Source organism: Schistocerca nitens, chromosome 6 (genome assembly GCF_023898315.1).
Source record: "Schistocerca nitens isolate TAMUIC-IGC-003100 chromosome 6, iqSchNite1.1, whole genome shotgun sequence".
NCBI classification, from domain to species: Eukaryota; Metazoa; Arthropoda; class Insecta; order Orthoptera; family Acrididae; genus Schistocerca; species Schistocerca nitens.
Window position 1 is genome coordinate 135,303,815 of NC_064619.1, and position 12,391 is coordinate 135,316,205.

Sequence of the window (12,391 nt, forward strand, 5' to 3'; positions counted from 1 at the left end):
TGTGGAAGCATAAATAACATCCAGTAAACTATACGGTTGGGAACTGGCCATATAGAAATAAACATGTAACAAAAGCTAGAAATTTTTTTTTTTTTTTTTTAAATTGTAAGAATTTTTAAGATTTTTCAATTCTAAGTGTTATGTTTCTAAAAGGCCCGCAACAGGTTGTAGGCTTTTATCCCAACGTCTATGAGTTATTTGCTTGACATTTGCTATCTTCATTAATATGTTTATTTTTATACACCCGGTTTCCAACCATTTCCTTAAAGGTTATGGGATGTTATTTATGCTTCAACAGATACACTGCTTCCCTCAAGGTCTGTATTTTGATATCCTGTCAGTCCGTGTAGCAGTGCAGCTTCAGCTGAGATACTGTTTACTCTATATTTTGCCTTGTTGGTGGAGGAGGGCTGTTAATCTGTAATCTTCTTTCTTTTCCCTAGTGCTGCACTAGAAGAAGTACTTGTTGTGAATGTGTTCAGTATCCTGCTTCATGATATTTTATACATTGTTTGTGATAAATGTGCACATTATTTTTTACAATACCTCAACATAATTTGTGTATACATGGGGCTGGAAATTGTTGCTACCAATGTTGCACTTAGTTTGTAGAGTGTAAAGACTCTGTTTGAAATAAAACTACTCCCTTTTATTCTGCCCCTCCACATTCCTATTTTTCTTCTAGTCTTCTTTACTGTTTCTTTTGTACTGCATTTTCCGTAGTCTTTAATTTGGTTGATTGCATTAAATTTCTATCTCGTGCAGTTTTTTCTTCCTCCTAATTTTTCCACTCTTACTCCATATCTAAGAATGGAAAATCCAGGATGGAATGTAACAATACTATGAAAAGTAAAGTTGCAGATAGTCACAACAATGTAACAGTCTCTTTGTTGTGCTTATCTGTGACTCAGCATCTCCGCTATATGGTGAGTAGCAACTTTCCTTCTCATAATATTGTTACTCCATATCTGTACCATTTAAATTCAGCTATTCTAATCATTCAGTTTCTGCGGTATTTTTCTGATTTCTCGGCTTCTTCAGTTCTCTTATTCCAGCCTGTTTCTCAAAAATTTAATTCCAGTTTTTATGTTACACAGTGTCATAGCTGACATTTACAAAATCTGAATGAAGCAGGTTCAATGTTTTATTATGCAGCTTCTCTGCAGACATTTTATTTATTTATTTTTGTAAAACTATTGTAAAATAAGTGTCATTCATTTGTACATCAGAAATCAGGCTCACACTCATAGTTTTCAGATTATTTCCATAACATTTTATGCATCTAGATTTTCTCCACTCCTGTAGTACAGTAACTTAACCATTGTCAAAGATAATTGTTCCCAGTGAATTTTGTCCTCTTTTTTAGTAATTTAAAGCAGTACCCTGTACAGAATCCAGTAATGGAAAGTCCTTAATGATTTAAATAATAATCGAGAAGACAGATCACCGCTTATATTTTGAGACAGAGCCAATTTTTACATAAAAAGAGAGCTCTTTGCTTGCTAAGCTTTCAGCTATTTACTTTCTCCATAGCAAGAAGTTTAAATACACAGGCACAAAGACTTAATGTATCATGATGTAAGTGGAGAGAGTGGAAATAGTGGTGGTGGTACAATGAACACTATATAGGTGTGTGTGTTGGGGGGAGGGGGTGGGGGGGAGATTACCTGAAGTGAATGAATGTAGGGGCAATATAGCACACTTGAAGGATTTGGTGTGTAGGAAAGAGAGATAAAATAGTGAAATAGAGGAACTGAATTTTTGAGTCACTGTGGCCAATAAGATAAATAAATAATAATGAATGGGCAGGTCAGAAGTTGGCAAGTGTTTGCCATAGAACAGGAGTACACAAGAGAAAAGAGGTTGGTTGAGAAGGAATAGGAAAGTGAAAATGCAGCAGAGGCTCAAGGTGGGCAGGTAGTAACAGAGATTTGGACTAAGGTGGCTGGGGAGTGTAGAACCATAGGATGTTATCAGGGAACTGTTCCATCTGCATAGTTTAGAGAAGCCAGCATAAGGAGCAAGATTGGCATAGCATAAGGTGTAAAGCAGCTATTGGAATTGTGTTATGCTGAGCAACGTGTCTTGTAACTAGTCAGTCTTGTTGACTTATGTGCTAACACAAAATAACTTCTTCTTTGGAGCTAGTGTATAAAAACAACTCTGGAGTACAGCTATGGTTATGGATACTTCCTTATGCTTATCCTTTTGTGGGCAACCTTAAATAAACCCTTTATGCGATTCATGTTCATTGCCTACATTCTCATTTTCTGACTGCTGACAAACGTTCTCTCCTCAGTCCTTCAGTAAACATTCTCACAAATTCATTTCACCTGTTCATTTCACACGTTCTGAAGACCACCTTATGGTGTGCAATGGTGCTCCTCCTACTTACCTGTTCCTATGTGGTTATTCCACAAGATTTTATTGCTACTTCAGAGCAACTAACATTTAACAATACCTTAACCATTTTTGCTGCCATTCTTAACGCACTAAAAAGTGGAAATTTATTCAGTCTTCAGCCACGAAAAAATCTTCAGCACTATGTTCTCTATTCATTGCACCACTACTAACAAATTAAAAAAGATGATTTCTCTTATCACTCAGTTCCATAAAATACTCAACGATATATTGTGGACTGGTTGAAAAATACCCATTTCAAGATTCAGCCAGACTCTCAAAAGTAGTGTTCTGATTTGCAAATAAACTTTCTAATACCTTGGTTTATTCTTATTACATTGCTGTGCCCAAACTCTTGGATCATATCTCTGTGAATATCACCAATATCGTCAGCATGCAATTTATTTACCGATTGTAGGCATTTCATAATGCTGTCAGAACCTAAGTAATCTGATAGAACCCACATTATCACCATATCTGCAAACACAGTGTGGTATTCCATGTGAGCGTGACGACTTACCACTTTCATGAGCTGCCAAATTGTGTTAAAGAATTCACTTCCAGAACATATTTCTAAGTAGAACGCTGGTTTGTGTTGCATGCTATTTTGATACTGTTTCCTGTCCAACTGGCTACACAAAACTGCACTGGTGGAATCTGTGTTTGTGCAGCACATCTTATGCTAGCACGATTCTTGTGACCTGTACATCTCCTAGTCCCAGCCTCACTGCTGCATCAGACCCTTTTCCACTTCCTTGCTCTGCTTCTGTACTGTATTGTACTCATCCTTAATGTTCCTTTTGCATCGCGTTTTCTTGTTGAATAAATATTTCCTCAGTCTTTCTTGCCAATTCATTTATTTGTGTGTGTGTATTTTTGTTATTTATTCTGTGCTTCTTAGGTCCATTCTTCATAATTGTGTCCCGCTTGGTTCTTCATTCACTGCTTGTATGTGAAATTCCTCTTCCCAATTACTCCTTGCCCTGCCTGCTACTCAGAATGTCGTCACCTCCCCCTCCCCCCTCCACTCCTCTTCCTCAACCTCGATCACTACTCATGCCATGGCTGCAGAAGAGTTTGTGTGTATGTGAGTTTCAACTTCTTGCTTTAGACGAGAACAAGAGCTGAAAGCTTAGCAGCAGTCTTCACTGCTCCTTATATGCCTCTACACCACTCAGCACTTTGGCTTAGAGGTAAGTGTTACGTCTTGTCAGTCATCCTTGGTAATAGTGTAACTGAACAATGGAAACTCCATGTAGGAGTATCAACAATGTAGGAAAAGACAGATTGTTACTTACCATAACTAGAACCATTAAGTTGCAGACAGTCGCAGTTAAAAGACACGTACATAAAGCTTTCAGCTACACCGTTTATCAGCAAAATGAAACACAAGCAAGCACTCCTTATGTAATTGTGACTCCAACTCTAGCAGCTTGGACCAGATTCCGGCACAATATCTTTTAATTGTGCCTGTCTCCAATGTAACGTGTCTTCTTTACGGTAAGTAGCCATCTGTCTTCTCCTGCATTGTTAAGAGTATAATTAGATAAATAAAAACTATCTACTCAAAAAAAGCAGCAGCAGGAGAACTGGCACATATAAAGGTAAAAGAAATTTGCAAGCTTTTTGAGCCAGTGGCTCCTTCTTCTGGCAGAAAGGTTTAAGAGGGAGCAAGAGGAATGAAGGAAAAGGACTGGTGAGGTTTAGGAAATGGGGAGAGTCTGAAAAAGTCGCTCAAAACCCAGTTCAGGGGAGACTTACTGGACAGGATGAGAAGAGTCTTTCCTTCCCATTCTGTCTGGTAAGTCCCCCCCCCCCCCCCTTTCCCCTTATCCAGGTGCTGAGTGACTTTTTCAAATTCTTCCCATGTCCTAAACCTTGCTAGTCCTTTTTCTTCATCCTTCCCTCCGCTGCTTGGTGAGTAGATTTTTTTTTTTTATCTACGCAGTTACATTATATTTTCAAAAATTAATTATTTTCAATGATTCTTAATAATAAGTTAGAGCTTTGGATGTAATTTTTTCTTTTTTTTTAATTTGTTGGATATTAGTACATCCTTTCTTACCTCTTCAGCCAGCCCTTCACTTCATTTCATTTCCATACATCCATTTCCTGACCATTTTATTTTGGAATGCATCCTATAGCTTTTCCAACTCCTGCTATAGTTCATCTTACTATTTTCTTAGCGATTCATTATCACATACTTTCTACAGTATAATCTTCTTTGCTAGAGTTTAAACTTGAATAATTAATGTTTTGTATTATAGTTTTTCTATTGAGGTTATTATTCCTATTGCATTAGCTGTTAATTCCTCAATGTGTCATCCCATTTTGTCAATCCACTGATTGGAATATCTTGTGTCATCATCATCACTAAACATTTGACTGTTATCTACTGCTGGATAAAAGGCTTTCTCTAAGACTTATACATTGGTTATGGTGTTCAGCTTTACATGCCCATGTTGCTTCTGCATGTTTTATTACAAAATCTACTCACATTTTATAAAGTCTTCATTATTGTCTTTTCTAATCTCTTTGAATCCAGCAATGAACTTCATGGTTCAATTTCCATGTATCTCCTAATAATTCCTACCACGCATCTCACCATTTCTTATTGAGCAATCTTCTTCTTCTTTTTTTGCTTAACATCCCATGTCTCACTGCCATACATTAGAACTTTTAATAGACGTTTATTGTAACATTTACATTTGAAACATATTGAAAGCCTAGTTTTGGAGGGGGGGGGGGAGGAGAAAAAAAGGAGGAAAAAACATGTAGCTCGCCAAGAGCACTCCTGGATATTTTCACTGTTCTGCTCATTTCTGTTGTTGTCCAAACATCATTGTCCTTAGCTGCAGTAAATAAAAGAATTCAACTGGTCATGAAAGGGGTTAGGGCTGGCAACACCATAATAATTCTTGATAAAGGTTTCTTCACAAAATACTGATTGATAATTGTTGTTCTTTTTTTTTTAATTTTTCAATGTGATATTCAACTTCATATAACTATTAACATTTATTGTATGCTTGCATATAGAGTTGTATGTTCAGTGGATGCCTAGCTCACTTTAATTCAGGTTTACAAGATTTTCTTTATACTTATGATATACATCTGATCTTGAGTGTTCCTTGGTGACTCTTGTGGTTTATTACTCGGAGGCCCTCTTAGGCAGTCCATGCGATGATGATAGCTCCACGCAGCACTTACTGTGACGTAGGGATCTGCTGACGAACTCCAACTGCCGCATGGTGCCAAGGAGTACCTAAGACAAATAAAATACAGAAGAATCTGATTTGGCAAAAATACTGTTCCCCACTTTTGTGTGCATTAATTGTTAATTTCCAGTAGTTTATTTTCACTGTGTTCTTTGCAAATTATTTTAATGTTTCCAGAATGAAATTTTTACTCTGCAGCGGAGTGTGCACTGATACAAAACTTCCTGGCAGATTAAAACTGTGTCCCAGACCGGGACTCGAACTCGGGACCTTTGCCTTTTGTGGGCAAGTGCTCTACCAACTGAACTACCCAAGCACGACTCATGCCCTGTCCTCACAGCTTTAATTCCGCCAGTACCTCGTCTCCTACCTTCCAAACTTCGCAGAACCTCTCCTGCATACCTTGCAGAACTAGCACTCCTAGAAAAGAGGATATTGTGGAGACATGGCTTAGCCACAGCTATATTTTAATGTTGTTATACTCGATTTTCAAATTCCTTATGTATTGTAACGATTTTTCAGTAAGATAGTAAGTGTGAATATCTTGTATGTTGTTTGTATAATTCTTTTTACAGACGATGAAATGGAGAAGGAAAAGCTCGTGTCAGTGCAGCGGATTGTGAAACATAATGTGTTAGGAATTCGTTCCATCAATCAGTAAGTAGAAGAAAATATAAAATTCTACAATCAGTTCTAAATTGAACAAATTTGAAATTTATAGATTATGACCTTTCATGTCACTTTGTTGTGATATGGGGATGTATGTACGAGGCCTGGTCAAAAAATTCTGGAACATTTGTATTTAACTGTTTTCTGGAAACCTTATATGATTAGTTATGTCATTTTATGCTCTTAGAATGCTTTTTTGCTCTTGAATTTCATTTTATAAAAATGGAAATGAAATGCAAATAATTTTAATGCCTGCTAAAATCCTCAATTCGAGTAATGTGATGCCTGTGATGTCACTGGCTAGCTCTTTGCTCGTACTGTCATAATGCTAATTCACAGTGATGTCTTGTTATGGAATTTATGTTTTGGAAAATGGGATACAAAGTGTGTGTAGTACCATACTGTACAAATAAATCTACAAAAACTCCTGAAAAGTTGTTTTTGAGTGTTCCAGAGAATGAGAAGATGGGTAAAATGTGATTGCACTGTACCAGCAAGTTGCCACCACATCGACGTACAAGTTCACTAACTTAACTAAAAATGTGTTGACATTAATTTATCAATGAGGTATGCTCTCCCACTGTTACAATGCAGGATAGCACCATTCAACAAAATTAAACTCCTAGTGAAAATTGTTGTTTTACCTAACTACACCTCAGTTATTCAGCAGCTCAGTTGTTAGAGCAGTAAACCATTGAATTTTATAAGACGATGTCCATAGATTTCTGATTCAAATATAATCCAAAAGAACATTTTAACTCACTTGTAAAACCAGTCGACAGTCCTCTCGTATGAAAACCACATTACAATTACAAATTTCACCACACCGATCAGAAACAGAATATTATTGTGTCTTCCTTGCTGTTACATACACTGACATTTGCAATCACTGTTTGCACTCGTCACATTCAAAAATATATGTTCTAGTTAATGTGACCACACACTTTTTACTTTATTAGAAATAATGTTTTTATCTTTGCAATGTCTAGCTAGCATCCTTAATGTTTAAACTTTTGCAATTTCATCATCTTACATAAAGATGAAGTAAGTCTGCTTCAGATGCTAACGTTAGTTAACACTCACAAACATCACAGCCCTTACATCTGTGTCATCTGCATGCTGTACAAGCTTTACATCTCTTTGTATAACCTCATCATTCTACACCTCATTGTACTGAGGGCATATGGTGATATCTTCACTCCTAGCAAAGCTTACCAAAAAAGTGAAGTGTTTGTTCGCAAAGTAGATGCACTTATCCTCTGTTGTCCATTTCTCACACTAAGAGTACTGTGAAGCTATATACAGGGCGTTATGACTGAGCGAGGTGGCGCAGTTGTTAGCACACTGGACTCGCATTTGGGAGGATGACGGTTCAATCCCGTCTCCAGCCATCCTGATTTAGGTTTTCCGTGATTTCCCTAAATCGTTTCAGGCAAATGCCGGGATGGTTCCTTTGAAAGGGCACGGCCGATTTCCTTCCCCATACTTCCCTAACCCAAGCTTGCACTCCGTCTCTAATGACCTCGTTGTCGACGGGACGTTAAACAACACTAACCCTAACCTACAGGGTGTTACAAAAAGGTACGGCCAAACTTTCAGGGAACATTCCTCACACACAAATAAAGAAAAGATGTTATGTGGACATGTGTCTGGAAACGCTTAATTTCCATGTTAGAGCTCATTTTAGTTTCGTCAGTATGTACTGTACTTCCTCGATTCACCGCCAGTTGGTCCAATTGAAGGAAGGTAATGTTGACTTCGGTGCTTGTGTTGACATGCGACTCATTGCTCTACAGTACTAGCATCAAGCACATCAGTACGTAGCATCAACAGGTTAGTGTTCATCACGAATTTGGTTTTGCAGTCAGTGCAATGTTTACAAATGCAGAGTTGGCAGATGCCCATTTGATGTATGGATTAGCACGGGGCAATAGCTGTGGCGCGGTACGTTTGTATCGACACAGATTTCCAGAACGAAGGTGTCCCGACAGGAAGACATTCGAAGCAATTGATCGGCGCCTTAGGGAGCACGGAACATTCCAGCCTATGACTCGCGACTGGGGAAGACCTAGAATGACGAGGACACCTGCAATGGATGAGGCAATTCTTCGTGCAGTTGATGATAAACCTAATGTCAGCGTCAGAGAAGTTGCTGTGTTCTTCCACCTACGCTCAGTGGAGCACGTTATCGTGATTTCATACGGGATACTCTACCTGTGCTGCTAGAACATGTGCCTTTACAAGTGCGACACAACGTGGTTCATGCACGATGGAGCTCCTGCACATTTCAGTCGAAGTGTTCGTACGCTTCTCAACAACAGATTCGGTGACCGATGGATTGGTAGAGGCGGACCAATTCCATGGCCTCCACGCTCTCCTGACCTCAACCCTCTTGACTTTCATTTATGGGGGCATTTAGAAGCTCTTGTCTACGCAACCCCGGTACCACATGTAGAGACTCTTCATGCTCGTATTGTGGACGGCTGTGATACAATACGCCATTCTCCAGGGCTGCATCAGCGCATCAGGGATTCCATGCGACGGAGGGTAGGTACATGTATCCTCGCTAACAGAGGACATTTTGAACATTTCCTGTAACAAAGTGTTTGAAGTCACTCTGGTACGTTCTGTTGCTGTGTGTTTCCATTCTATGATTAATGTGATTTGAAGAGAAGTAATAAAATGAGCTCTAACATGGAAAGTAAGCGTTTCCGGACACATGTCCACATAACATATTTTCATTCTTTGTGTGTGAGGAATGTTTCCTGAAAGTTTGGCCGTACCTTTTTGTAACACCCTGTATAGTACATCCTACAATCGAAACAACTGCTACAATCAGTTCTTGCTAATGCTATTTTCTTATTTCATATAAAACTTTTAAAAATGTGTGACCCTTCAAGGATTCTAACATGTAACCTCCTTATCTGCAATCGAATGCGCTGTCCACTGCGCCATGGAATGCCTGCTGGAGGTAGTCTCTCTGTGGGTCCATTTGCAAAAGTTCTACAGTTCCTTAGTTTTGAGCGAGTTTAATGATGTTGCAAGGAGTAGAGAATAGAGTGTCCATCATTCCACATATCGCTGCTCTAAAAGGGTGTAGCACAAATGCATCAACTTGTGCAAGGCTTCCACTGTCGGCGTTCACAAAATTCCTTTCTTTGTTACTTAAAAGTTGTAATTGCTTTTTCCATCACTAAATAGCTAAACTGTTTGCAATAAAAATACATAAAAGTGTTGTAACTTCGGCTAACGCTCCTATAACACAAGTATAACTTAGTCTTGCTCCTAGTTTGTGACGTCACCAGAGCATCAGCCAATAGCAGAGCGTTTTCGATCACATGACGAGATCTTATCATTAAATGATTTTTAAGCTTTAATTACATAAAAATAACAAATACTTTGTGAGAATATTGACCAAAAATGCTATTAAAAGTTATGATCATTCAGAATAACAAACATCCGAACCATATTTTTAACATAGCTAAATAGCCTGTTTCGCGTCAATGGTGTGTTGGAGTGAAATTTGATTGGCATCCCTGAACATGCCTGTGTTTTATGTGTAACAGCCAGCAGTTTCATTGTTGTATGTCTTTTAGTTATTGTCCAGTGCCGTATTGAGTAGAACATTCTGTTGCACAGTTTGCAAATTTCAAGGTGGCAGAGTTAGAGGAGCAACGCGTCTGCATTAAATTTTGCATGGAACTTGAGAAGAACTTAGAGAGATACTCCAAATGATGCAGGAAGCCTACGGTGACGAGCGCTTAAGGCATACTCAGTGTTACGAATGGTTCACTTGGTTTTAAAATGGCCAGACAGAAGTTAAAGATGACGCTCGTTCAGGATGCCCTTTGACATCTACCAGCAATGCACTTGTCAGGAACATCAACGAAATTTTGCGTGCCAATCTAAGACTGACTTACCGAGAGATTGAAGAAGAATGTAACATTTTGCAGACGTGCCAACTCTCCCTATTTAAGCAGGAGACTCCTGATTTTTCCTTCTGCCTCCCGATCTCCCGACCGTGAAGAATGGTCTCCCGATTTTCAGAGCAGTTTCAATACTTTCCTTACTATTTGAAAAACCTGCACCTTCGATATATTGGTGGATGACAAGGTATGGCTGCTACTTGACTATGTTAACTAATATTCTGACTAGCGAAAGTGGACACTTAGATACAGAAGTTGATATTCTCCACTCTCAGTTCTGTAACTTTCAGCTGGAAGAAACCAACTTGGCAGCAGAGTGAATTGATGTTCAGTGGGCGTTGGTAGGTCATATGAAATCGGCTGATGGGCTTCTTCAATATGATAAACTTGCAAAGGTGATGCTGGCTATTTTGTAAGTTCCACATAGTAATGTGGAATGAGAGAGAATTTTTTACACAGTTACATAGAGCAAAACTCAGTTCAGGTCCATGCTTCCATAAACGTCTTTGGAGAAACTTTTAATTTTAAAATCAGTTCAAAAAGGCAAGTGCTTTGAGTAGAAATTTAGTTCAGGGTTTTTGAAGAAGGCTAGGTCAGCTACGGGTGTGCTGAATAAGTAATTACCATAATCAAACAAATTCAGACTGATAAACTATTCAGATTATTTGCTAAGCCTAACAGGTACAAATATGGGTTGCATTATGAAATGAAAACGTGTGATCATTTAACAGTGATTTATTCATGCAAAAGTGTGCTAATGTCAAAACAGAAATCTAATAGACGTTAATTTGTTTTCTCGGATTGTAATTTCGAAATGGAGTTCTCTCGAGAGTGCTTCACTTGAATGTGTGTGAATTCAAAGAAGCCTGCAGAGCTCATCATTCATGTTGTTGAGCATGTTGAATGAAAAATTATACAGTCTGAACGCTCAGGTATGTCCATTATTTAGTACTTACATATAAATAATAAAGCAAATGTAATTGAGTTGTTACAGGTATTGAATTATTGCAACTTTAATCGTCAGGGATGTGTTGTAATTCACAACAGTACACCACTAAAATTCTCCTGACTTTTCACTTTTGAAAGTTGGCATATCTGCATTTCAGAGTTGTCATGTCGTGAAATCCTGACAGCATCTTGGAATGCATCATGTTGCCACCAAGTTCGTCCCACAGCTCATGAGTCAAGAGCAGAAAGAGCTTCGCCTCGCAATCTGTGAAGAGCTTTTGCATTGCACAAGTGAGAACAAGATGTTCCTTAAGAGAATCATAAGTGGTGATGAGACATGGGTCTTCGGTTATGATGTTGAGACCAAGGTTCAGTCTTCACAATGGATTGGGAAAGGTTCTCCAAGACCAAAAAAAAGCTCGTCAGGTCAGGTCAGGTGCCAAAGCCATGCTGATAGTGCTCTTTGACTTTGAAGGATTAGTTCATCATAAAGTCATGCCACAGGGACAAACTGTTAATCGGTGGTACTCTCAGGATATGTTGCGACGCCTGCAAGAAAAGGTGAGAAGGAAACTGCCTGAAATGTAGCGAGATTATTTATGACTCTTGGATCATGATGATGCACTCGCACATTCATCCCTGGTGGTACATGACTATTGTGCAGAAAACTAAATCACAGTGCTACCTCACACTGCATACTCTCCAACCTGGTCCCTGTGCACTTTTTTTAATTTCCAAAGTTGAAAACCCCATTGAAAGAAGGAAGATTTGCAACAACATATGAAATAAAAGAATATTCCTAGATGATGCTTTGTGCGCTCTAGCAAGAAGTGTACCAAGGAGTCTTTACTTGCTGTTTGAGCCTCTTTCCCATGAATGCTTTGACTTCCTTGTTGTTGCTGACTTTTTTTCAATATAACGTAAAAGCCTCTTTGTGTGAATGAAACAAACGAAAATCCAATGGAGCCAAATCTGAATAGTAGGGAGAGAATGTGGAAGTATCTGTCAACGCATTTTTTCAATAGTTTCTTGGGTCATCTGGGTGGTGTGAGGGCAAACATTGTTGTGTAGTAAAGTCATGCATTTACCTTAATATCCACATTTTTTTCTCATTGCTGGCTTTCTTCATAAGCATGTCTGAGTAATAGGCAATTTTTTTGTAGGCTTTTCATCCGAATAATCATAAAAGGCCACACATTGGTCATCCAAAAGACGATCAGCACAATTTTTCCC

The 12,391-nt window shown here is 38.6% G+C and overlaps 1 protein-coding gene across 3 annotated transcripts in view; it reads left to right on the forward strand.

Moving 5' to 3' along the window:
- LOC126262191 (MPN domain-containing protein) overlaps window positions 1-12,391 on the forward strand; it is a 151,327-nt gene that overhangs the window by 54,391 nt on the left and 84,545 nt on the right. For all 3 annotated transcript variants that reach the window (XM_049958605.1, XM_049958607.1, XM_049958606.1), the window contains exon 5: window positions 6,191-6,272. In XM_049958605.1, the coding sequence (XP_049814562.1) occupies window positions 6,191-6,272 (82 nt within the window). The remainder of the gene's footprint in view (window positions 1-6,190; window positions 6,273-12,391) is intronic.